This window comes from Pseudorca crassidens, chromosome 1, assembly GCF_039906515.1.
Source record: "Pseudorca crassidens isolate mPseCra1 chromosome 1, mPseCra1.hap1, whole genome shotgun sequence".
NCBI lineage: Eukaryota > Metazoa > Chordata > Mammalia > Artiodactyla > Delphinidae > Pseudorca > Pseudorca crassidens.
In genome coordinates, this window is record NC_090296.1 from 33,030,517 (window position 1) to 33,055,832 (window position 25,316).

At 48.4% G+C, this 25,316-nt stretch overlaps 1 protein-coding gene across 3 annotated transcripts in view; it reads right to left on the reverse strand.

Annotated features, from left to right (window-relative positions):
• SUSD6 (sushi domain containing 6) overlaps window positions 1–25,316 on the reverse strand; it is a 93,617-nt gene that overhangs the window by 35,394 nt on the left and 32,907 nt on the right. Inside the window, exons 1-2 of one of the 3 annotated variants that reach the window (XM_067732172.1) lie at window positions 19,405–19,424; window positions 15,116–15,320 (exon numbers count right to left, since the gene is read on the reverse strand). In XM_067732172.1, the coding sequence (XP_067588273.1) occupies window positions 15,116–15,236 (121 nt within the window). In that variant the 5' untranslated portion in view covers window positions 15,237–15,320; window positions 19,405–19,424. Of the gene's footprint in view, window positions 1–15,115; window positions 15,321–15,593; window positions 15,748–19,404; window positions 19,425–25,316 lie in introns of those variants that run through there. The other 2 variants (XM_067732163.1, XM_067732152.1) reach the window with 2 other exon arrangements.

A 25,316-nucleotide genomic window follows, 5' to 3' on the forward strand; every position in this document is an offset into this window, starting at 1 on the left:
ACTCAGGCACGTCACTTCTCTTTTTTTTTTTTTTTGTGGTACACGGGCTTCTCACCGCTGTGGCCTCTCTCGCTGCAGAGCACAGGCTCCAGACGTGCAGGCCCAGCAGCCATGGCTCACGGGCCCAGCCGCTCCGCGGCACGTGGGATCCTCCCGGACCGGGGCACGAACCCACGTCCCCTGCATCGGCAGGCGGACTCTCAACCACTGCGCCACCAGGGACGCCCAGGCATGTCACTTCTTAACAGGGTATTTAGTAACTTGGTAAGTTTTCTGATCCTTCACAACCACCCTAGGTCCCCATTTGGTCCCCAAATACAGACAGAAATCTTAAGATTCACCGAGACTGCCAACTCCTATGGAAGACACTGGATTACCTCTTTCAGGGCTCTCAATGTATATGACCCTCAATCCCAAAGAAGTTTCCTCCACCTACCCACTGACTGACCCTTGACTGCTCCCACCCCCAAAACTCATCTGAAAGCTAAGATACCAAACAGCATCTGTAAAAATGCTTTTCTTAAAAGTCAGAGGCACATGCAGTAACTGAGCATGTACTGTTTTGAAGGTCCTCAGCCTCAATGGCCCCACCACCTGCCTTCAATTCAAGACAGCAGCCAGACGGACCCGGCCACTGTCAGAGTCAACTTCACTTACATCATTTAATACCACTCCTCCCTTTCCTCCTTAGTTTATCCTAAACACTTAGTCCTCAGGAGTGGGCTCTCTATGGTGTCAAAACCCAGATCCCCAGCCCCTCATGCTTCCTGCAACATGGAGGGCATTTCCTTGGAATACAGTGTTTCTCAGAGGGTAGGCCACCCTCACGACATGCAACAGTGTGTTAAATAGCTTCTGCCTCTGGAAGGGAACAAATGAAACCTGTACCCTTGCTTTCTTCTGTTCAGGAAAGACAACTGAAGGGCTGGGAGACTGATATTATTTTAAAACTTTTAAAGAATGCATATTGCTGGGCTGCACTCCAGACTGACTGAATGGTTCTTTGTGGGCATGGGGTATGCGAATCTGATTTTAAAAGCACAGTAAAGTCCGAAAAGCATCACCCCAGAGGATGTTAGTTCTCTAGTCTGATAAAGGACTCAAACCTCACCACCTTTTCTGTATCCCAGAGTCCTAGGTGGCCAAATACCAAACTCCCCTTTCCAGCTCTCCCTTGGTTTGGATCCTGCCTTCCCACCAGGCCCAGCGTTAAGTCTCAGCTCTCCGGAAGCCTTCCTGGATGACGTCAGGGTTAATTCTCTTCTTTCTAATAGCACTCAGTACCTGAACCACTCAAGATGTATTCTGTCTTATCTTTCTCCCCAATTAGACTATGAGGACCTCAGTTTCTGGCAGAGGGCCCAGTGCATACATAATAGCTTCTTAACACTTCAGTGGTTGAAATAATCCTAAAGACGATGGCATGGGAAAGTCAGTGTGAAACACACACACACACACACACACAATGTAGTACAAAAAGCATTTATTTCATTTGCAAAGGGAGGACCTGGGTTCAAATCCAGCTTTACCCTTTACTGGCTGTGATAAGTTACTGTGAAGACACCAGTATGACATGATGTACAAGAAAGTGCTTTACCTTCTGTCAATTGCCAACAGTAGTACGCTGTTACAGCTATTGCTACCCATTGTTTCTCTGATCTCAGGAGGTGGCTCATATTATTTATTCCTCTTTAGAGCCAAGAAAGGAAAAACACTGAAACAGGCATTCCTACCATAAAAACACACAGAGAAAGCCTTAGAGACAATTCCCACGGTCTGCCTGCTGGAACCTCAGCTACTCAGGCCTCTGTGCTTCCACCAGGGCAGGGAGGAGGGGCAGGGAAACACTCAGTAACTAGACCGTGCCTGGCACACCCAGGAGGTCTGTAAATGTTGAGTGATGAAAAGCCTGCATACAGAACTTGGGACAAGAGAGCATTCTCACAGTGACCCCTTCCCACCTGCACACCAAGAACTAAGTAGAGTTTTATAGGAGCAAGGTGAGTGAGCCTTAGGCCCCCGAGTGGGTGTAAACTGAAGAACAGCGACAGTCTCAGCTTCTGGAAGTACTGTCAAAGCCGGTCGTTAAAATCATCCTCAAACTGCTCTTCCAGTAAATGAAAAAGCAGCGTGCAGTATCCAGCTGCCTCAGATTAAAGCAGGGGAGTGGGGGGAAATGAGAAACACAGTCAGGATTTCCAATTACTGCTAACATGAGGGTATTCAAAAGGGAGGAAATTAATGGAATCATCAAAAGGCTGGTGATTTCACTTAAAATGAATTAAATCAACCTCAGTCTTTCCCTGTTTCAAAGCAGACCTCAGGCTACTCAGTGTTTGAGCTGCCTGAAAGCCACCCACGCAGGATCAGAGGGGCTAAGTGACGATTAGCCAAGGCTGGGAAATCTCTCATTTGCCCCTTCAGAAAGAGGCTGGAGAGACAGGGTCACACAATGGTTCTGAGGCAGGATGTGCTAATTTTCTCCAGGCCAGGAGTCCTTTAGTCTGCCAATACAAACAGCAGGAAATAAAGGCTGTAAACGGGGTCAAATTCAATCTGAAGAACAGCAAACTCCCCTAGGATGGCAAAAACATTCTGTAACTCACAGCTACCCCAGACCAAGTGGGCAAAAGAGAGAAGGGAAGAAGAAGACTGGGGAGCTCTGGATGTGCCCCTCACACAGATGGCGTATGTAGGGCCTTTGTGACCTCCCCAGGCACACCCCAACCCCTACACACACAACGTACAAACATCAACGGCTAGCTCTGTCAGAGCAGAGTAGTTAAAATGAGCACAGAGGAGGAAGAGAGAGGAGGGCAAAAGGACTATTACACGAAGTTAAGCCGGGAGAAATCAAAGGAAAGGAAAAGAGGCACATGGATACACACCCCTCTATTCCATCCACCAGCAAAGATTTTCACAGGCCTACCATGAGCACTGTGCCAGGCAGCGCGGAATGCAGGAGCACCTGGAAATGAGAACTGATCAGACAGCCTGGGAAACACTGCAGTCGACAAGTGTGATGATCTGGAGTAAAGGGATCAGCACCCAACAAGGATGCTAAGTCATTCCTCTGTGGACAGTTTTATGGAAGCAGCATAACTGTAGAGCCCAGAGGCTCTCTAAAAAGAAAAGTTACTCCAATTTCCAAACTTCTCTAGTTTCACTTTCCAGATGGGATTCTGGTTCAGTACTGCGTGTCAATGGAAGTTTTCACACACATTAAAAACTAAAAAACAGGGCTTCCTTGGTGGCGCAGTGGTTGAAAGTCCGCCTGCCGATGCAGGGGACATGGGTTCATGCCCCGGTCCAGGAAGATCCCACATGCCGCAGAGTGGCTGCGCCCGTGAGCCATGGCCGCTGAGCCTGTGCGTCCGGAGCCTGTGCTCCACAACGGGAGAGGCCACAACAGTTGAGAGGCCCGCGTACCACAAAAAAAAAAAACAAAAAACAAAAAAACACGTAACAAGCAAGCAGAAGTTCCTGACCCTGCAGAGGAAGCTGTCAGAGAAGGCATTAAAGAATATGCGGTATCTAAGCTCAAAGGGCCCTGGAGCGCTGGTCCAACCCTTACCTCACCACTGAGCAAAGTGAGGGGCCTTCAGTTACTGCTCATTAGAGGCAGTACAGGGGCTGAGGCCCGGGACCCCAGCTCAGGGCCCTGCTCTTCATACCACAGATCCCAAGCTGGGGCAAGACTTTCTAAAATGCAGACTTTCGGAGCTCACCGCTGCCTGAGAGGGCAGAAGAAGAAGTGGAGGGAGGAGATGCCCAAGGTGATGCCTCCAGGGCTGCACCAGGCCTGGTTCCTCCCTCTCTGCTGGATAGTCAGCAAGGACCAGAACCAGCTGGTGAAGGTAACAAGAGGCCTGCCAGCACCTCCCTTAATCATTTAACCTTTTCTCAGTTTTCAAGTTAGGCTCGTCCACCTGCAGCATTCTATTTCTGAACTTCCTCTCTCCCCAGAGGTTCACGACCTCTCCAGCCCTCTGTCTCCACCTTATCAAATTTGCTCTGGAAGGGTTAAGTGGGCTTGTTCAGCCCCATTGTAAACTGGTGATTCTCAAAGTGTGGTCCCCAGACCATCAGCAGTAGCCTGTAAGAACTCAGTAGAAATACTGATGCAAACTGGAGGTGGAGGTAGGGCCCAGCAATCTGGGCCCTCCAGGGGATTCTAACGCACACTCAAACTTGACACCTAATGGTACTTATAACGTACATGCTTCAGCCTGTTGCTTCTCTCACAAGTAGGTGACTTAACTGGCACAGCTGAATGACCTGAACTTCAAGCCCAAGAGCCCACGGAGCTGCCACTGGAGGCAGGAGGAGCTTCCCAACTCAGCATCCTCTTCCCCCGTTTCCAAGGTTCAAGGCCTTGTACAAGAAAGTACACAACCTGTCCTTGAAGCTGTGACCAGAGGCTGGAAAGCACAGACTTGGGGAGAAAGGTCTCGAGGACCCTGAAGGGCCTGACCTAGTAATGTGAGCAAAACGGAACCTCCCTTCGCCAGCTCTACACTGCTGAGACCAGACTTCAGAAGGGACGACGGTGGACCGAAGGGCCCAGGCCTCTTCCTGACTGGAGAGTTGACATGACTCTGATCTGCCCAGATGCCATCCTGCCCCACGGAGGCTGCAGTACTTGTTCTGCGGGAAAACTGGCCTGGGTCAGACACTCAGGGAGTTGCCTGATCCTGCCTCCGTGGGGCTTTACCATGGGGCCTGCAGAATACAATGGGCACCTGTTGTGGGTGCCCTGACACACTGGGTCACATTGGGGTGGTGAGTGGGTTTCCGCTGGTATGTGTCAGGGAGCAGGTACCGTGGTGCAGAATCTGGTGCCTCAGGTATCGCCAACCACAGCCTAAATAGAACAGGACCCGTGTCCAAACCTGCCGTAATTAGCCTTCTGCTTCTCTAGCTTATACCAGGCCCTCATTCCTCGTAGGGACTCTGGGCTAGAGGGGAAGCCCCCAGAGGAAAATGGACGTCAGATTTCTAGGCCTCTAAAATTCCTGACTACAACAACCTTGTCTGACATGACCATGTCTGTGAAAAAAAAGACTTTTTTAAAGATCCCTCCATTTCTCCGCTCACTTTCTCTATTCTCAGGAGTGAGGCATTCTCACATCTGGAGGTCCAAGCTTTAGACTCCATAGATTTGAGCTTCAGACTCAAGATTTGGGGCTCTCTTGGAAACTTTAGTTTGATCTCCTGCACAAAGGGGGCTATCATATGCCAGCCTCCTGCCCAGGGATGGATGAAGGATCAACTGGTTAGTATTAACCAAGTGCTTTGAGCAATTCAGAAAAGAGATACTCTCTTTAAAAAAAAAAAAAAAAAAAAAGAGCACTATAATAATCCTTTCCATTGGAATAGACTTTTATTATTTACCCAGAACTTTTACATATATTATCTCACCTAATCCTATCGTTCACACTCTTAATTATTCCTGCAGGGCCAGGGTCTGCCATTACTGGTTAACAGAATTTCTGTTACTGAAACCGACTGCCAAGTTTCTCAAGTGCCTGACAAATTGTCACTGAGACGGACTGCAAAGCTAAGAACCACAGCGTGGAGAACGGGTTCCTCTGCTGAAAGCCTCTCTCAAGAAACTCGAGACACTGGGACTCCCTGGCGGTCCAGTGGTTAAGACTCCATGCTTCCCCTGCAGGGGACACAGTTTTGATCTCTGGTGGAGGAACTAAGATCCCCACATGCCACGTGGCCAAACTGGAGACACATCTCTGCCGGAAGGCACAGTGGTTCTCTGCACCCTGAACACATCAAATCACAGAGAGTCCTCACCGCAACAGCTCCAGTCACTGCGGCCTGACCCCAGCTGAGGGGTCCTGGATACACGCGCATGCCCGTGGCCAGCTGCTCCTCTCTCCTCCCTTCCTGAGCATTAGGAACTTCCCCATGGAATTCCTGACGCAGAGGTCCACATGGGGACCCTGTGCAGTGCATCAGACTGGCTGCAATAAGCCATCCTTGTCAGGCACGCCCCCCACGGGTTGGCTGGGCTGAGGTAAGAGGATGAAGGGCCTGTCCTGAGTGACGCCCTGGAGGGGCAGCCTCACTGAGCCAGTCACTTCCTGTTCCCACAGGCAAACAGGAGCCCATTCTTCTCATCCCCATCTTCTCCACAACTTGTACCAAAATCAACACCTTCTGCCAGCCCTCCTTATTTCCCTGTTTAGACTCATTCAACCCTTAATCCATTAACTGGTGTTTGCTTTTTTCTTTAACCCTTTGATCTTTCACATCAAGCTTGTTCCTCCTCCACGCCCCCTACCCCTCCACAGCTCTGAAAGCCAGCTAGGAAGGGCACCTACCTGCCTCCACCAGCATCTTACCCCCTGGGAGCTTCCCCCAAACTGGGCTTCTGGTGATGTTCAGCCCCATCTCTGAACTCTGAGGCTAAGGACAGACTTCATTTTTCTTTTCTGAAACCCCAGCTTCCAAACATACTCCACCAGGGACATCGCTGGTGGCACAGTGGTTAAGAATCTGCCCGCCAATGCAGGGGACACAGCTTTGAGCCCTGGACCCGGAAGATCCCACATGCGGCAGAGCAACTAAGCCTGTGCACCACAACTACTGAGCCTGCACTCGAGAGCCCGCGAGCCACAACTACTGAAGCCCGCGTGCCTAGAGCCCGTGCACCGTATGGAGGAGTAGTCCCCGCTCGCTGGAACTAGAGAAAGCCCGCGTGCAGCCACGAAGACCCAATGCAGCCGAAAATAAATAAATTAATAAATTAAAAAACAACAACAACAAAGAAACATACTCCACCAAAGTAGAAGAGACCACTCATTTATCCAGCAGGGTAAGAGGAAAACCAGTTTAGAGAACAGAGCATATTGGACTTCCAAAGTTTCAACAGAAGTGACACTGCAAGTTCCAAAGGAAGGAAGAGCCAAGGTGAGCACAGCAGACGCGAAGCTAACTCTCTCCCTCTCCTCCCTCCAGACTGCCCCCAACGTGCTGGCTGAGGTGACACAGAGTAACATAACGACGGTAACACCACAACCCTATACGTTAAGTATGTCATCCCAATCTCACACCTATGAAAACTGAGGGACACTGAGAAACTTGCTCAAAATTAGACAACATGTTAGTGGCAGAATTAGGATTCAAACCAGCCTGCTTGGTCCAAGAGACTGCATTTTTTTTTTTTTTTTTTTTTGGTGGTACGCGGGCCTCTCACTGCTGTGGCCTCTCCCGTTGCGGAGCACAGGCTCCGGACACACAGGCTCAGTGGCCATGGCTCATGGGCCCAGCCGCTCCGCGGCATGTGGGATCTTCCCGGACCGGGGCACAAACCCGTGTCCCCTGCATCGGCAGGCGGACTCTCAACCACTGCGCCACCAGGGAAGCCCCAAGACTGCATTCTTAACCTTACTATGTCATCTTGTCCCCCTACTTGCCTCCAGGTCTCGATGTACACTCCTCTCCCTCAGAGAGGCCTTCTACGGCCACCCCTATCTGAATCAGGAGCCCTGCCCATGTGTATCCCAGTGCAGCAATGACTTCCCTGATCACAGCAAGTATCTCACAGACTGGAGCTGGCACAGTCGCAGCACTCAGCAGGCGCTCAGCAAATAACTGTGGATAAATCAGAGTCTGAACCATCCCGTCTGCATCCCTCCTGGTATAAAGTACTGTTCCTGGCTGCAACCGCCCACCTCGCACAGGCTGACTGTGAGGACCAACTAGATGTGATAACTTCCAACAAGAGCCAGTCCAGTACTTGGCCCCAGGAAGCCCTTCACGGCATTACCCATCTCCTGCTGTCCTCCCTGCCCGCCTTATATCAACACACATTTGCTAAACGAGCTGATGCCGCTTATGAAAACACCAAACCCAATCTGTCCCAGAGCAACCCTGGTCATTAGGGTTTGGAACAAGTCCATATAGGGCTTGTGTGTCATGATCTGCAGAACTAAGAGTTCAGGTTCCCCAAAGCTAAGTCTTAACGAGCTGCCCAATCCCTTCAAATAATCAAAGACAGTTAAGATTCTAGGAGTTGGAATCCCGTTCATAGGAAAAACTCTCTGACATCCTCCCAAGAGAAAGGACTGAGACCAAAGAGCTCCTGAGAATTCCATTCAGCAAATACACACATAGCCTACTCTCCTTCCTGCAGACCCTATTAATTCTAGTGGTAAGGGGATGGGTGGTGTCTCAGAGAAGGTAACTTTGAATTTGATCTTAAAGGATGAAGTGAAGTACAGGAGGGAGGGGAGGCTGGGATTCCAGCCACAGGAATCTAGCCACTCAAAGAACAGCGTGAGGATAGGCTTGACTGTGCTAGTGTTCAGGGAAGGGGAATGAGGAGTCCCCTTAGCCTTGACTTTAGGGACAGAGGTAGAGGGAGCTGTGGGTGGGGAAGGGAAGCCACACCCATGCAAGCTGCCTTTCCCCCCCTCCAATGCCAGTATATTTTTAGAGCCAGCACAGTTCTCACATGCATTCCTCCACATGACTTCATTCCCCGTAGGTAATGAAAGCCTTCCTTTCCTCCCTCTTCATCACCTAAAGGGACCCACGCTGGGTTCAAAGATCCTCACTCGGGCTGAAAGTCGGCGCACTCTGTGATAAACTCTTCTGGGCAGCCGGCCCAGTCCCACTCCCTTCCTCTCAGAAGAGTCCCACCACCTGCATCCCCTGAGGCATGAAGACACTTTCACATCCTCCTCCACTCCCAAGAAGGCTGTGGACAGAATCTCACGGGGAACCACAGATCAGGCTGCTGCCGCTCGCAGGGCCGCGGACTCGTCCTGCTTATCCTCACGCACAGGACAGGCCATGATCCTGCACAGTCCTGCCAGGAGTGACCCCCCTCTGGGATGATCACTGGCCTGGTTATAACAAAGTACAAAGGACTGGCTCTGCCCTCAACGAGCTTATATGCAAACACTTAAAAAACCAAGAACAAAGAACACGAACTAAGATCAAGTGGCTCGTGTACAGAAGACTCAAAGATCAGAGACTGACGGGGTCTACTGTGTGACAGGTAGAAAGCAGAGGGCCACACAACCTACTGATGTCACCACCTAACTTCCTGGACCATTAATTAGCAATTCGGGGCGACCGTGCATGGTTTTCAGGAGCCCGAGTGGGGCTGCACTGACTCAAGACACCACTGGGTCCTCTGCAATCTGGCCTCCAAAGTAATGAGACCAACCGGGAAGCAGAAACATCCAAGGCTTCTCTCCGGTCGGCCCCCGTACCTTGCTGTGCCAAGATCAGTGCTCGGCAAATACTGACAGGTGACTCCCCACGCCCACTCAGTCCTTGTCTGGTGTGTGACAATCCCAGCGACATTCTCTTGTGCCTCCCACCATTGCCAGAGTCAACAAGGCTGAGCTGTCAGTACTCCAGCCAGTGACAATAAACACACAGGTCCCGCCCTCTCCCAGGGAGACATGTGTCTACTGCACGTGAAGAACTGATCGTCGGGCCCATTGTATTTCATAAAGTGTCACTAGTTACTCAGAATAACAAAGGCTAGAGCAGAATTATTTTATAATCCTGAGGGAGTACTTGGCCATAACTTCCTGAAACACATTTCCCCTCCTTGGTCGAAACACCTAAAATACTTTTGTGAATTTGAAAAGAAAAAACGCTTTGCAAAGAATAAACCTTGTTGAGGATCTGTTTGTGTTCCCTGCACTACTTCCCAGAATTCTGAATGATTAAACAGTTGTACTTTTAAAAGATTTGGCTACTGGCAAAGCTAACAAGTTAAAGAAGTTAAGCAAGGGGAAAACCTTGTCTCTGGGGAAGCAAGTGAATCTAGGAAGGAAAAGGCTTCTAACAAGAAGAAATGCTGTCAAATATAGCTAAGTAGGAGGAGGCAAAAGGACTACCAAAATGGAGAGACGAGAAGAGAGCTCTTAATTTTCAATTCTAATGTTGTATTCTCACGGATGTGTTTAGGAATTCTTTAAAATGTAATCCTTCCATCATACATCACCGTGCTGATGAAATGAAATACCTCTTTAAAAGAACAGACCCTTGGCATCCTCAAATTTTTAAGATTTCAAAAAAACTCTGAAAGTTCCTAACAAATAGTAGCTTCGAGAAATCCCAGCTCTGAGATGCCAACAAGACAGCCTCACGGAAGGGAAGGGTTGGCTGTGAGATGGCCTAGCTGACCCCTCAGCACAAATAGCGCAAAGGGCCACGGCCCCTCTTTTCTGCATGGCTTCATGCGTGAGATGCCAACATGTGGCATTTGAGAATTAGGAACCTGTGAACTATGAAGAACTCATGCAGTACGTGTCTAACTCTGCTCAGGATGTACTGAACTGAATCCAAGAGAATCCAAGACACACGGAAGAAACAAGGAGCTCCTTCCAACCCGAGCTAATCAGCTTTGGTGTCGTAAGTGTAGACTGGTATCAACTGGTGCTAGAATCTGGTCTTCAAACCTAGGAATTACTTCTTTGTATGCCAGTCAATGTCCTAAGTGCTTTATATATACTATCTTATTTAATCCTCACAACAGTGTATTAATAAGTAAGATTATCTAGTGTCTTCCCTGTTCTAGGGAACATCGACAATGATGTCTGGAAGATTATCCAAGGTAATACAGGCAGCTAGGCGTAGAGGCAGTGTTCACCCTCATCTTCCAGTGAATTCAGAGTTCACGCTTCAGGTTGGCTGAAGGTGCACTGGGTGAACAGGGCTGGGAGAAACCAGCGGCCAGCGCCCCCCTCAGTCACACCACACCATGGCAAAGTTGTCTCTAAACACTGCTGTCCCTCCGGGCCCCAGAGCTAAACACGAGGCGGGCCAAGGTCACTCCTGATCTGGCCCCAGTCCAGGCAGCCAGCTACACCAGTACCAGCCACCTGGGATGGGAGGGCTGCTCACATCCTCGCAGGCTCATGCTGCTGGGGTGACGCAGAAGAAAGGAACCTCCAGTGGGTAAGAGGTGGTCAAAGAATTCATCTGAAAACATACCTAGAATAATTAAAGACTCTGAGCACTAACCCTAGTTGGTTTTTTTTGTTTTGTTTTTTTTTTGCGGTACGCGGGCCTCTCACTGTTGTGGCCTCTCCCGTTGCGGAGCACAGGCTCCGGACGCGCAGGCTCAGCGGCCATGGCTCACGGGCCCAGCCGCTCCGCGGCATGTGGGATCTTCCCGGGACCGGGGCACGAACCCGTGTCCCCTGCATCGGCAGGCGGACTCTCAACCACTGCGCCACCAGGGAAGCCCTTTTCTTTTGTTCTTTTTAAGCACCCTGTGACCCCCTTTTGTGGAAAGAGTTGGGCAGGTAAGGATAACCTCTAAGCTTGCAGTTAAGGATAGGGTAGTGGGGCACCTCTGTTTGGTAGGTGGAATCTGTGTCTAATGAGGGCTTTCACCCAGATGAGAGCCACTGAGGTGTTTGGTCTGGTGGACTCCTGTCTTCTTTTGTTTGAAAGTTACAGTGCAAAGCTCGTACCATGCGTTGGCAATGGTCTAAACATGGCACAACAATCAGCCTGCAGAGGGTAATTTCTCAATGTCTTTTCATGACGCCAGGGTTCAGCAAGCTCTGTAATGACCCATCCAGCCTCCTACCACAATCGCCAGTCTTTTTATAGTCACAGGTAATTACACCATGGAGAGATTACATCACGACGCCAGCAGCTGACAGGAAGATGCTCTGCGGATGTTTTGGGAACTACAGCCGCATTTAGCAAACAATTCGCTGTGGTCCCTATTGTTCCTTTCCAAGAATAGAACTGCCTTGGCAAACCTTGTGCCTAAACTAGGACCCAAACCACCAAGGGCCACTGTAGATAAGAACAGAAACAACCACAGAGGTAAATATGGTAACCCAGAGATGACTCCTGCATCCTATATCCAGGGAAGAAAACAGATGGTGCCTCTCTTCCTCTGTCAAAGTTACCCTCTGAAGGGTGATCTGAGTGCTCCAACAGAGCAACACAAGAAACAGGTCTCAGAGAAGCCTGCCACTCAGCACAGGTAGTACAGTTCTCAGCAGAGCACGGGCAACACAGTCAGACATACTGCACGCAAATCCAAGCCCGCTTCCCCACCTACAACTCAGTGTCTCTGACCAAGTTACCTAACTTCACTCTGCCTCGTTTGCTCACTTGTCAAACAGTTACATGACCATGTAGCTCACAGGCACTCTGAGAACTTCACACGTGACAACACAGAGCCCGACACACAAGTGATGCTCACAGGCATCGTTTCGCTACCTGTTCGCTTTTCCCAGTTCAGTGTATGTTACCTCTGACTCCAGGTCCCTTCAGAGACCGTGAGGTGAGCCAGGCCACCTGCCAACATCTCTCTCTGCCACCACAGTGCTAACGGCTGAAGCCGTATCATCCCCTGAGAGCCTAGCTCTCCACATCTTCCATCTTCAGTGAGCACTAAGTGCCTGGCTTTCTCCCTCTGCCACACGGAAATGCAAATGGCTGCCTTCGCTGCTTAGGTGCTTGTGTGATGTTTAACATGGCCGCTGAGTGTGTGGCAACATCTTAAAGGAAAAAAAAAAATCAGAAACAAGTAAAATACTAAGTTTTTTTCCAATAAATATGCTCAGAACAGGAAGAGAATGGAAATTAAAAGCTTTTTACATGAGCTAGGTTGAGACCATCAAACTATGCAAACATGGAAGGCAAAAGGGATTCCGGAAGTAATCAATCCTTCCTCAACTGGTCAAGTTTGACACCTCCTCCCAACCCCTCATCCCCAACCCAAAAAGTGACTCTGCATCTCCAGTTTCGTTTTTTAAAGACAGCAGAGGACGTCATCCACAGGAAGTCTCTTGCCCAACATGACTCCACAGGAGGTCAAACACCGTCTCTGCTGCTGCTGTTATTTAGGAATTACGCTGAGCATTTTTGTGTCAAGGGCCTTCCAATCATTTTTATTACACAACACCAACCTAACATCCTTAAGCATCTTGCTTCTGTTTTACAGGGCACACAGAGAGGGCAAGTGATTCACCTCAGGCCACACACACAGCAACTTTCTTAAGGTCACAGGTAAAGAGATCTGTGACCTTAAGATCTCTTAAGGAGAGAGATCTGGGAGAGGCTGCTACACAGTTGGGATCCTAATTCCTCCCTAGTCCAAGAAAAGCAAGCTGGGTAGCGTGAGCACAGATCTTATTTTTAAATCTGGTCTTCCCCTGCAGGCTGTGACCAGGTGTGAAGAGTAAGATATGCTTCCTTTTGCCACCCTGAAAAAGGGAACTGTATCAGTAACTCTCTCCATCTCTGCTACAGGCATGACCAAGGGGCAAGCTGAGCCCAATGCCTCCGTAACCACTTCTCTGTTATAACTCCAAATCTCCAGCTGCAGATAAGAGGAACCAGGATGGAAAACTGAACTTTGAACATGACATATGTAACTTTTCCCAGAACTTTACCCCAGAGCTCTCAGGTGCCTCTTCAGACGTGATTCTTTTTTCTAAACCTGAGCAATTATGGCCAAGACTAGAGGCGCCTGTGGGACTTACGACCAGAGACTGTGCAGGCCAACGCCTCACCGAGGGTGCCCACCGACCTCTGTCCCGTGGGATTCTCACCGTCGCGAATGTGCTGAGACACACGAGCATATCTACTAGAGCTCACTGGGTAACGAGCGCCTCATTTAAAAAGGCCTCTGGAATGGGTATTCAGGGGAAGCTACAGGAGCAGGTAAGAAATGCAGGAAAAGGAAGAGGAGACCTTGCCTGACCTGAATTGCCTTTCCTCGACTTCAGAGTATCTGAGAGCCTTGGTTTCTTGGCAAGCTTGCTTGGCACGCTGCTCAGGGCAGGCACAGCCGTACAGGTGTGCTCTGGGTCTCAGGCCAAGGTGTGGGTACCTCCTTCCCCCAGAAGCCACTCCAGAGAGAGGGAAAAACATCGTAACTTGGTGCACTGGATCGAAGTAATGATGAAACCCCTTCCCCTGCCTGCACTCTGCTCTGTGCCAGTACGTTTGTTTTATGGAGAGTAAAAAAGACTGGGCAGAGGGAGTGGGGTGGCAGGGGAGGAAGGATTCTTTGCAGATGGGGGAGGGAAAGAAAACAACAGAGCCAACTTTCCCATCCTGGTCTGAGCCCACACTACAGATATATTTTTCCGTACTGGAAAATAATCATCCCTTTATTCAGCCAGTCTGGAAGCATCGATCCCTGATAATTGATTTCAGACCTTGAATGGAAAGTTGGGAAGGTGTGGGTAGCTGGAAAATGGGGTGGGGAATGGGAGGAGGAAGGGGGGAAGCCCATAAAAGAGAGAGTGGCGGTGTACAGGGGATGGCTTAATGGAGCTAAAGAGGCGGAAGGCATCAGACACTGAAGGCAGATGCTCTGCCCTCATACTGCCATGTAACATACCAGGATCGCTTCCCCAGCAGAGCCCTAGAAGAGGATGATGGTGGTAGCGCACCAGGCACTAGGCAAGGTTCTGGTCCAGGCACTGCCGTGAGCTGCCCTAAGGCCCTGGGCCAGCGCACAGCCTCTGAGGTCCATCCTAGCTCTGCCCAGTCAGTCCTTCCTTCCTTCCTACTCTGACAGCCACTCCATTCACAGGCATTCTTACTGAGCACCGTCTGTTCTGGGCTGGGGGTAAGGTGGCAAACCTCTGCTATAAAGGGTCAAACATTTTAAAGCGTACATATTTTAGGCTTTGGGGGCCACATGGTCTGTCACAATTACTCAACTCTGCCATCTAGCACAGGTGAGGGAACTGAGGCTTACAGAAGTAGAGACTCGCTCTCGGTCACAGAGCCAGCAAGTAGCAGGACTGGGCTCTGAAAACAGGCAGTGGATTCCAAAGCCGGCACCCGTACCTGCACATTGCACCCTGAACCCTACACCTCCGTCCCACCCGTGACTACAGCCGGGGGAGGGGAGTGGTCACGTCATCCCCGCAGGCTCCTACACCCCCGCCCCCCGCCGGCTCACTAGGCACCTCAGCCACCAGTCCCACGCCCTCAACTGGCTCCCTGCTGTACCAACAGAACAGAAGCCCCCACTCTCTGCTCCCCTGCTAACGGCTCCACAGAGAATCCCTTCTCCCAGCCTTCAGGAGAAACAATGGTATTGAGTCTTCTCCCTCCCACACACAGGAGGCAGGCTGGGGCTCACCTGAGGCAAGTCCGTCTCCAAGGAGGGTGCTAAGAATCACCAGCAGAAGGAACACGCCATGTCCCGCGGAGGCCGCGGCAAACAATGAGGTGCTCTTTGGTGCTATCCTGCCATGGCACATCTTTCATCCGTCCAAGTTATTTTAAAAAGAAAAAATTTAAAAGCCAGAAGTAAGAACACTGAAGTCAGCCCTGGGTAGATTCACCTACAAAAAACAAACCAAAAACAAGGACATAAGTGAAAACTTTAGCCATAAGTTAGTTACAATAGGCACTTTACGGTAAGGAAGCCATAATCACATACAAAGTTGAAAGAATTCTAGCAACTGAATCCCTACTGCCAGGAGAAGAGACAAGCACATAAGCGGCTTTCCAACTCCTCCCTGGGGAAATGCCAAGGCCCGAAGCAAGCTGCCATTGGCGTCAGCATCCGGGCGCCAGATCCTTGCGACGGGACAAGGAGACAAGCGCTGGCTCACCTGGAGATCTGTCAGGCTCGGCAGAGCTTTCAGAAACTGCTGTGGCTCTGCCCTGCTGCCTGCCTTGGAGGCTCGAGCAAAGAGGAGGAGATAGATGGCTGTTGACTCAGAGCTGCTACACCAGAGTCTGGCTTTGCCTTTGCCACCGGACTCAGAGCAAGTTCAACTAACCGAAAAGAAAAAAGAAAAGAAAAGAAAAAAAAAATACAGAACACATGTCTTAAAGGGAGAAATACACCGCCTGGAGAGAAGGAATGCAGCAGCGGGAGCCAAGGGCCTGGGGCTTGGCTGGATGAGCCCCTGAGGACCTGGCTCTGACTCCACAGCCACGACTCTCAAAAACGGACTAATTAATCAAGGCTCACCCAACACACCTGTGACCCCAGAGCCCACATTTGTTGGCTACACTTGACAATGATTGAGCGGAGAACGGGCTGTAACTCTTAATTACCCCACCATCCACTCTAGCTCAAAGACGTAAGAAGAATAGGAACCGGTATCTTAAAAAAATAATAATAAAATCAGGGATTAAGACTTTTCAGGATTTTTTTCTACTTGCCTTCAGGGAAGCAGAAGGGTTGATGATACATTATGATATAGGCCTATTATATTTTAGTTAACCCATGGGATTTCATTTATCCTAGTTTATAACAGGTATTCCAAATAATGTTACACTTCCTTTTTAAATTCCATATACACCTCCTTCTCCAACAAGGCTTTATGTAAATAGATAAAGAAGCCTGCCATCTACAACCCTAATAAAGGATGCCGCTGAGGGATAACACCCAGGCCTGACTTTAATCCATGTATGAAGCCTTGACTCAAGCCTATGCACCCCTTCTGAAGAGAGTTACTTCAAACAGCAGTATGAATTGTCTCAGGCCAAAGGAAAAGCAGCTATGAGGGTCTTCAATGAGAATGAGCCAGGGGCTCAAGAACGGAGCTAGCCACCGGCTCTTTATCCACTACCCCCAAGTAGTTAGCAGTCCCCTGTCCCCAGCTTTTACCCAGATTCCAACTTGAGCCTTTATGGCTGTAGAACAGGGATGGTTCATGGAGAGGTCCAGGGGTGGAGTCTGTGACTGACCCAAAACAGTACACAACACCATGTGTAAATGTGTGGAATGTGTAAACAGTTTTGTGGCTAAGAATGGTACAGTCAGAATGCCAGAATTCAAATCTATTTCCTTTATTATGACCTTGTGGCCAAATTACTCTCTTAGCCTCAGTTTTCTCATCTGTAAAATGGAGACAGTAACGATACCATCATCTTCACAGGGTTGATGTAAGGAGTAGGATCAAAGTGCTCAACACAGTGCCTGGCACTTAGCAAGTCCTCAGTAAACACCAGCGGCTGTTGCTATCGTAATTATTAATAAGATCTGAGCGTCGAGGACCTTGGAGGTCATCAGGCTTCACCTCCTCTTTTGACAGATGCCAAAACCAAGGTCCAAAAAGTTAAAGGATATGCCCTGGGCCACCAGCCAGTCAGCAATGGGTCCTTGGTGCTGCCCTTGTACATGCAGCCACAGCAGGTAACCCTACCAGGCAGTCATCATCCCCTCAAGGCGAGAACCAATGGATCATCAAGGATGACACCTGCCCGTGCCACATCACAGCACGTGCACAACAAATACTTCTGCAGTGAACGGATGAGGCTGGATCAGGGTGAGGCGTAGTGTTCCGTGCCCGCCTGGAGGAATGAGGAAAGATTACCCACAGGAGGGGATGCTAAACAGATTGCTAAAGGATGTGTCTACTGGAAAAGGAAACAGAGACACCAAGTCCAAGTGGCTCAGAGCAATGGAACCCAGCACTCCCGGCAGATGCTAGAGGCAGGGGCTGGGCTAAGTTTAAACTTTATCCTGAAGACCACGTAAAGCTTACGAGGATTATAAACAGGGAAGCTACAACACCAAGTTCATTTAGGAAGATCACTCTGGCAAGGATTTTAGAGGACTGGTGTGGTGGGGGGCTTACCAAGTGGTAAAGAATCTTACGTTTCGTATTTTATAATTAATATAGAGCTCTTTGGAGAACTGTGTGACAATATATGTCCCCAAAATGCACACATTCTCTGACCTATCAATTCTACTTCTATCATCTGTCCTGAGAAATCACGTGTGCAATGATATATATGCAGGATATTCAGTGCATTATTTTTACTGGCACAAGACTGAAGGGTTACTAGTTAAATAAGTTGTCATACACCCACATAATAGAATACCACGCGGTGGTTTAAAAAGAACTGGGCAGTTCAGTCTGTACTAATATGGAATGACTTCCAAAATTAGTATGTGAAGAAAACTATGTGTGTGTATGCATGTATTTTTAAAGGACACACACACACCCCTGTATGCACTGGAAGTCTCTCTCTGGAACTGACACGCAAGAAACTGGTAGCTACCAAGTGCTGTCAGCTAGTGGTTAACAGAGAAGGAAGCTCATTTTTCACTGTATGTATCCCCTTTTCATCTTCTTGAGTGTTGTACTTTGTGTATGCATTACCTATTCAGACAGATAAAATACAGAATAAAATTAATGTAGCAAGGCATTCCTGTAAGCCACCTGTCTCCTCCCTCAACGAACTGACTGACATTCCAATAAACCTGATTGCTCTCTCTGCCAGGAATACAGTCAAGTTTCAGGGCTCAGCACAAGCGTCATCTCCTGGAGGAACTCTTCTGACATGTCACGCCCACCTCCAGTAGAACTAACCCCCTCCTTACTCCCAAAGTGCCCTGAGCACCCTACTCTGACTGTACCTCTATCAAGTTATTATATCTGTTTATCTGTCTCACCTCACTAGGCTCAAAGTTCCTTGAAGGCAGGGACTGTGAATTACTCAACTTGGAATCTTCGTAAGCCAGCACAGGGCCTGGCACCTGACAGGCAGGCAGCAAATGTCTGCCTAACTCATGAACACTGTGGGGGAGGAGCCAGTATGGGACTGGAGAGAAGATGCACACAAATGAGCCCATGTTCTGTTTTGTTTTCTAGAAACAGCCGGTTCCTCCCTTACTGTTTAAGCAGTTACCTGGGCCAAGGGACCGATTCCACCATGAAGCCTAAGACCTGATCAAGTGCAAAACAAATGGGGTGATGGAAAAAGGGGCTCTGCAAAGAGAAGAGAAAAGATGAACAGAGGAGAGTCAAGGAATGTTTATATGCTAGGCTGAGCCAAGGGTCAGTGCTTCAGAAATAATACAATAATACAGAGAAAAGTGAATCCCCACAGCCCCAGGATATCACCCCAAATGGGAAAACCCAGCTACTATGAAGAAAGGGTCACACGACATCTAATCATTTTCAGAAAGAATCCACTTAGAACACAGAATTTTAAAAAACAAAATAAAGCCCGCCCTTGAACCATGGCTTTAGACCAAGTGAAAAGAAGAACACTTAGAACAAATTAAGACTAAGTATTCATTATTACCCTTAGAGAAACACATAGACGAAAACGTAGTTAAAAAAAAAAAAAAAGAATTCATTTCGCTTCAGTATTCCGCTGGTGTGTTAGTGACCACTTCCCGATTTAAAAAAATTATAATTTAGAGATAAAGTAAAATGGTGGATGTCAGGGGCTAAGGGGAGGGGGGAATGGGGAGTTATTGTTTAATGCGTATAGAGTTTCAGTTTTGCCAGATGAAAAGAGTTACGCAGACGGATGGTGGTGATGGCTGCTCAACACCATGAACGTACTTCACACCACTCTTCTCTGGCTTCCGTCTTCATACCTGAAAACAGCTCAAGGGTCTCTCTCAATCACAGAATTCTCCAGGGCATCCACGCTTCTCTTCGTATAACCTACCTCTTCCTCCAGCTCTTCCAAAACACGGGGTGGGGCAGGGTCATGGGAAGTCTGCATTCACCCTTCTGACTTTCCTTCTCGGGACCAACACTGCCGCCTCAACAGCCTGTAGCAAGGGGAGACCCCCATGAGCTAGACTGCCAGCCCCTTAAGGTCAGGATCTGGCCTTTCCCCACCTCTGTGAACCCAAAACATCAAAAGCTGAGTGACTGCTCTGCTGAATGTGATGTCACAAACCCTCGTCTCCTGTCCAGAGTGACCCTCCAAGAGGAAGGACACTGCCCTTAAGCCACAGCTCTGAACTTGGGGAAGAACCGTCCCACATCTCTGCCTCTGTTTCCTCATCTGTAAAATGGAGGTGTTGCTTGCTTTGACTATCTCACCAGTGAATATCTCACCAGTCTATAGTGAGGTTTAAAAGGGACAAAATATCAAAGACTGCTTGCTCTGTAAACTAGTAAGAAGACTCAGGTCCTCCTATTTACAGTCTTAGCCTATAAGCCAAGACAGCAGAGGGTGACCTGAGGAACGGCTCGCAAAAAAGATGATGATAAGCATGGCAGGCTTCTGGTGCCGAGGAGAACCTGTAACACGAGCTCCAAGTTCACGCAATTTGCTTACTTGTTGTTGCCACAGATGCTTCCAGATTAACCAAAAAGCCTGCCTAAGGTGAAATGTATCCTTAGAGTCACCTTGAAAAATGGCTCATAGCTTAGGGAGGCAGCAGCAGCTGGGGGAGGGGCTGGGAGTGGGGAGCCATGGAACAGCCAGGGCGCCCAGTCCCCTAGACACGCAGGGCAGGGCCCAGATCTCCGCAGCTCATGCGTCTGGGTTGCCCTGGGGCCTATCCCTGCGGGTGGAGAATGTCACAGTCCTGCTGAGGCGCAGTCATGTCACACTCTACCGAGCGCTCCTCTGTGAAGGCAAAGGGTCCTGACTCAGCGACGCTTGGCGCCCAGGGGCTAGGTGAGTTTCTCTACATCTCTGTGAGCTCAGCCTCCGTTTACATGTAATCCTCAGGACAGATTATTTCCTATACCATGGCCATCTCTCCATTAGTTACAAGAGAGAACTGGACAGGTACAACCAACATAAATCCTCTTCTTGCCTCAAACTAGTCTGGAAAGGGGATGGTGGTGGTGGTGGGAGAATCTAGAATAAGAGTCTGTTCCTTTGATTAATCTACCATGTGATGGGGGGAGACAAAGAACAGTTCATGAAGTTGGAACAGAACTTAACCATTACATTTTAGACTGTAAAGATAAGAAGTGCTAACTCTGGAGTCCAAAGTTCCCCAGAGGGTGTGACGAGAGAAGGGAATAACGTGCTGGGAGGCCCCCCCTTACCTCTCCCTTTCTGCCTGCAGTGTCCCCCCCTTCACTCCCACTCACCCTGAAATGCCTAGGCCACAGCAGCAAAAGGCATCTCAATGCGTATCAGACCTTAGTGCCTCCCACTCCTCCCCACAAAATGACAAAACTGTATTACTTCTAGATGTCTTCAGTTTACTTTTTTCCTCCCTGGGGATAAATGGCTCCTTCCAATCTTCCTAACCTCTGTATCTTCCCCTTTCTTTTGTGCCACCAGCAGCTGAGTACCTTCAATAGGCACGAAGTTGTCTATCGGACTTTGAGATCCTTGACAGCCATAAGTTCCTTTATCCATTTCCTTTTCATCTCCAGCTCCAAAGCCCAAAGGACACAAACATCAAACTCTTGTCAAAATTTGTCTCCTACAGGGACTTCCCTGGTGGCACAGTGGTTAAGACTCCACGCTCCCAATGCAGGGCACCTGGGCTTGATCCCTGGTCAGGGAACTAGATCTCACATGCATGCGGCAACTAAGGAGCCCATGAGCCACAACTAAGGAGCCTGCCGCAACTAAGACCTGGTGCAAGCAAATTAAATAAATAAGTAAATAAATAAAATTCCTAAAAAAAAATTTACCTCCTACAAATCACAAAAATAACCCTCAGCTTTTCTCAGAAACCACTGAAGCCAGGGTAGGGTAGGTGTTTGAGGCTTTTTTGAATTGCTTTAATATTCCTTGTATTCTCGTCTCACTCCCCAGAACTGCTCACTACATCCTCTTGTTGTCCCACTTTTCCCCTACACTACTGCTCAGGCTTCAGACAGCAGGGACACCAGCAGACACACTAAACCTTCTCCTCAATAGTCTCCAGCATCTCTTTTCTAGAACCTAGCAACAGGATGACTGCAGCCTGGATCTGAGTGCAGCAGACAGCCCTTAAGTCCCAGCTCCACCAACCAACAGCAGATTGGCCTCAGGCAAGTCAATCATTGTTCCTGGTCCTCACGGGGTAGGTCTGGATGATCCCCAAATGCCCTCTGAGTTCTAAGGAATCTGGAATGTCTTCTAGGGAAAAGGAGAAGCCCAGAAGTATTTCTCCTGAAAACGTGAGTCAACAAAAGTTCTGACTAGAAGGAAGAAATGTTAAATCCATCCTCTTTTTTTCCGCAGAGCAGTCCTTTCCCACTGCATCTCCCCAGACCTATCCTAGAATCTATCTCCCTCTGCACTGCAGCAAACTCAGGAGACTCCAACTTTTCCATTTAGAGCTTAATCAATCCATCAGCACATTTGTATAGGCCATCCGTACACAGTGTTCCTAAAGTACTTTCCAAAAATAACAAACATCTGACCAAAAAACCCCAGCCTACACACACACACACACACACACACACACACACACACACACACACACACACACACACATCACTGCAGAGCTGTAGGGGCCCAGAGAGAAAGAGAAAATGCAAGAGAGAAGGACACAAGAGAACAAAACAAGACAGGCTCAAGAAAGGACAGAAAAAAGGAGAGAAAAGGCAGAGTGCCTGCTCACAGGCACTTGGCTCAGGCCATAAATTTCCAACAGTGAAGGCAGGAAACCACTTCTCCTCTAGACTGATGGGCTAAACTAGAACCAATCAGTTCGCCTCTTGATGCCTCTGTTTCCTCATCAGTAAAACGAAACAATTCAAGTACTTCTCTCTCAGAGAGCCTGGATCCATGGAAAGGTTCTGGTAGGCTGTGCCGGAATCTCTGGTCTGCTTGGATATTATTAGTTAGGTGGCCTAGGGCAAGTTATTTTCAGTTCCCATCTACAAACTGGATAAATAACACCCACCTTATTGGGCTGTCGTGAAGTGGAGATGGGATCAACGTGAAGGATCAGGACAGTGTCTGGAACACTGGGCCCTCAAATCAGTGCTGTTGAAGGCCCCTTCCTGCTGTAAAAGGATGTTACTGAGCCCCCACTAGACCCCCGAAGGGTACTGTTTCAGCTGGGCTGAAAACACATGCCCCCAGACTAGGCTCGAAACACAGTTAGTTTAGATGAAAGAAGAGCCAAGAGCTTAAACAAATGAACCTCCAAAGGTCTCTCCCATGAAGCTCTGAAAATATATTTTTTTAAGGAACTTAACATTCCCTCCCCCAAAATTAAATAATCATGTATGTGACTATACTGAAGTGATATTTGTGTCTAGAGGGACCAAGGAGGTTTTCTAGCCTGAATATGCTACAGGAGAGGATAAGGGCACAGAGCTTACATGTCTGAGATACACACACACACACACACACACACACACACACACACACACTCATTACCTCATTATATAGGTGCCATTATGCCTATTTTACAAATAAATGGAATCAAAGGGGCCTAGAGGTCTTTCCTCCTCTTGCTTTCCTACTGCAAAGGACTCCCTGTTCTTTTTTCCAAATACAAGGTCAAGCTTATTTGCATCTCCTCTGGGAAAACTCTTCAATTGAGCCCACAGGCATGGAAGGCTCTTCTGAACCCATAGCATCACTGCCTGGAAGACTGGGAGAACCAGTCATATCCTCCCCCCAAGGCCCACTCACAGTTACTTAACTGCTGTATGCTACATTTACTGCAGGTAGTAAATTCCTGCAGAGCACCAACTCCCGCCTCTTTCTGTGCCCCAAAGTGCTCAACATTTATTTGTTCAGGAAGGGGAAAAAAAGATAAACCCCAAACCCATAATTTGTATAGGAAATACAAGATGGCAAAGTAGCAGCAGATATAAAACAGGAGGGGAAAAGGGTATATAAATCCTGAAGTTTTGCCAGGTAGCAAAACAGATGTTTGGCCGAAGTGGCTATAATTGGTTCCTAGACCCAGAGATACATCTATGTGTCATCACACCCCTCTTCTTGGTTCCTATCAGAGCTGAGTGGAGCAGGCTTCAATACCCACTTGGCAAATAAAGTCTGGGAAGCTGATCTGCTAAATCTGATTTCTTAGGGCTCAGTGTTTGCAGTGACTCTACTGCAATTCAGCAAATATTTACTGGCTGTCTTCAGTGCAAGACTTGGGTGATCACAGAGATGAAGTGGGGCATAGTTCTTACTCTCAAGGAATTCTCAATCTGTGTGAGAGGAATTACATGTTTATCTACATCACACTGTGAAACTGTTACAAGGGTTTGTGTTTTTGTTTTGTTTTTTAATGTTAAAAAGTGCTATGAGAACACAGAGGAGATAAGAACAAAGGCTTCTGGTTGGGAGTAGGGGGAGGTGACAGAGAAAGCTTTGAGCTGGACCTTGAAGATCACACACGGATTCAGTGCGCTCCCGGGGCAGTTTTTTTGTTTTTTTGTTTTTGCGGTACGCGGGCCTCTCACTGTTGTGGCCTGTCCCGTTGCAGAGTACAGGCTCCGGACGCACAGGCCCAGCGGCCACGGCTCACGGGCCCAGCCGCTCCGCGGCATGTGGGATCTTCCCAGACCGGGGCACGAACCCGTGTCCCCTGCATCGGCAGGCGGACTCTCAACCACTGCGCCACCAGGGAAGCCCCCGGGGCAGTTTTGCATGCACAGCGCTAATTATAAAGAGAGAGAGAGAAAAAAAAAAAAAAGGATGGCAGAGGGAGAGAGGAAAAATAAAGTGATAATTTTGTCTGCCAGGAGTCACTGAATGCTGCTGTCTGGTAACAGGAAATAAATATCTGTCTATATACCTTCACTCAAGGGGATGTTTCAGTGCTAGATTTTGGTTTTCAAAGTATGTACTCATAGCTGTGTAGGAAACACCTCCTCCAGGTCAAAAATAGCAAACCCAAGAGAACTGGCTGAAGCAGTTGTGTTTACTTTTTACTGTCTCTGTGGATCCCTTTCCAAAGGCTCCCAAGTGGAAGGGTATAAACAGGTCTGTGTCACTTCCTGGTTCTCAGGCCTTCTGCTACATTCCCAGTCAGTCTGGGAATGCTGCCTATTTAAAAATAAACTAAAAACTCACCAAAAACCCCAACTCTACTTTTTCCTCTACTTCAGTCAATTTCACTGTAATTAAAAGGGGCTGAGCGAGAGACGAGACAAAAATGACCACAGAGAATGAATTCTCAGGTGAAAACAAAAATATAGGCTTACTGAGTTCAAGGTCAGGGGATTTGGATTCTACTAATGTTCTGCCTCTAAGTGGAAAACCGGACCTTGAAAAAGCAAGATGCTTCATCTCTCTGCACAACAGCTGCTTCAGCATCCTCTTAACCCCAATACAGTTCTCCAATCTTTCTGGACCTCAGTTTCCTTATCTATAAAATAGCACTAATAACAGCTACCTCATAGGGCTATTGTAAGTATCATATGGGAAATATATATAAAGCACTTAGTATAGTGTCTGGCACTCAGTAAGTCATCAAAAATGGTGTTATAGTTATATCACCACCTATCTTTACTGTCATCATCATCTGAAAACGGAAGGGCTGAGCTAGATGACCAGTACTTGAAGAAATTCTCTGGCTCCAAAATCCTATGAGTCTTTAAGTCACTTTCTCCTTTTCTTTTTTTTTTTTCTTTATTTTCTTTTCTATTTTTTTTGGGGGGGGGGTTAGATGGAAAGGAAGGGAGATCAACTTGGAGAAGCAT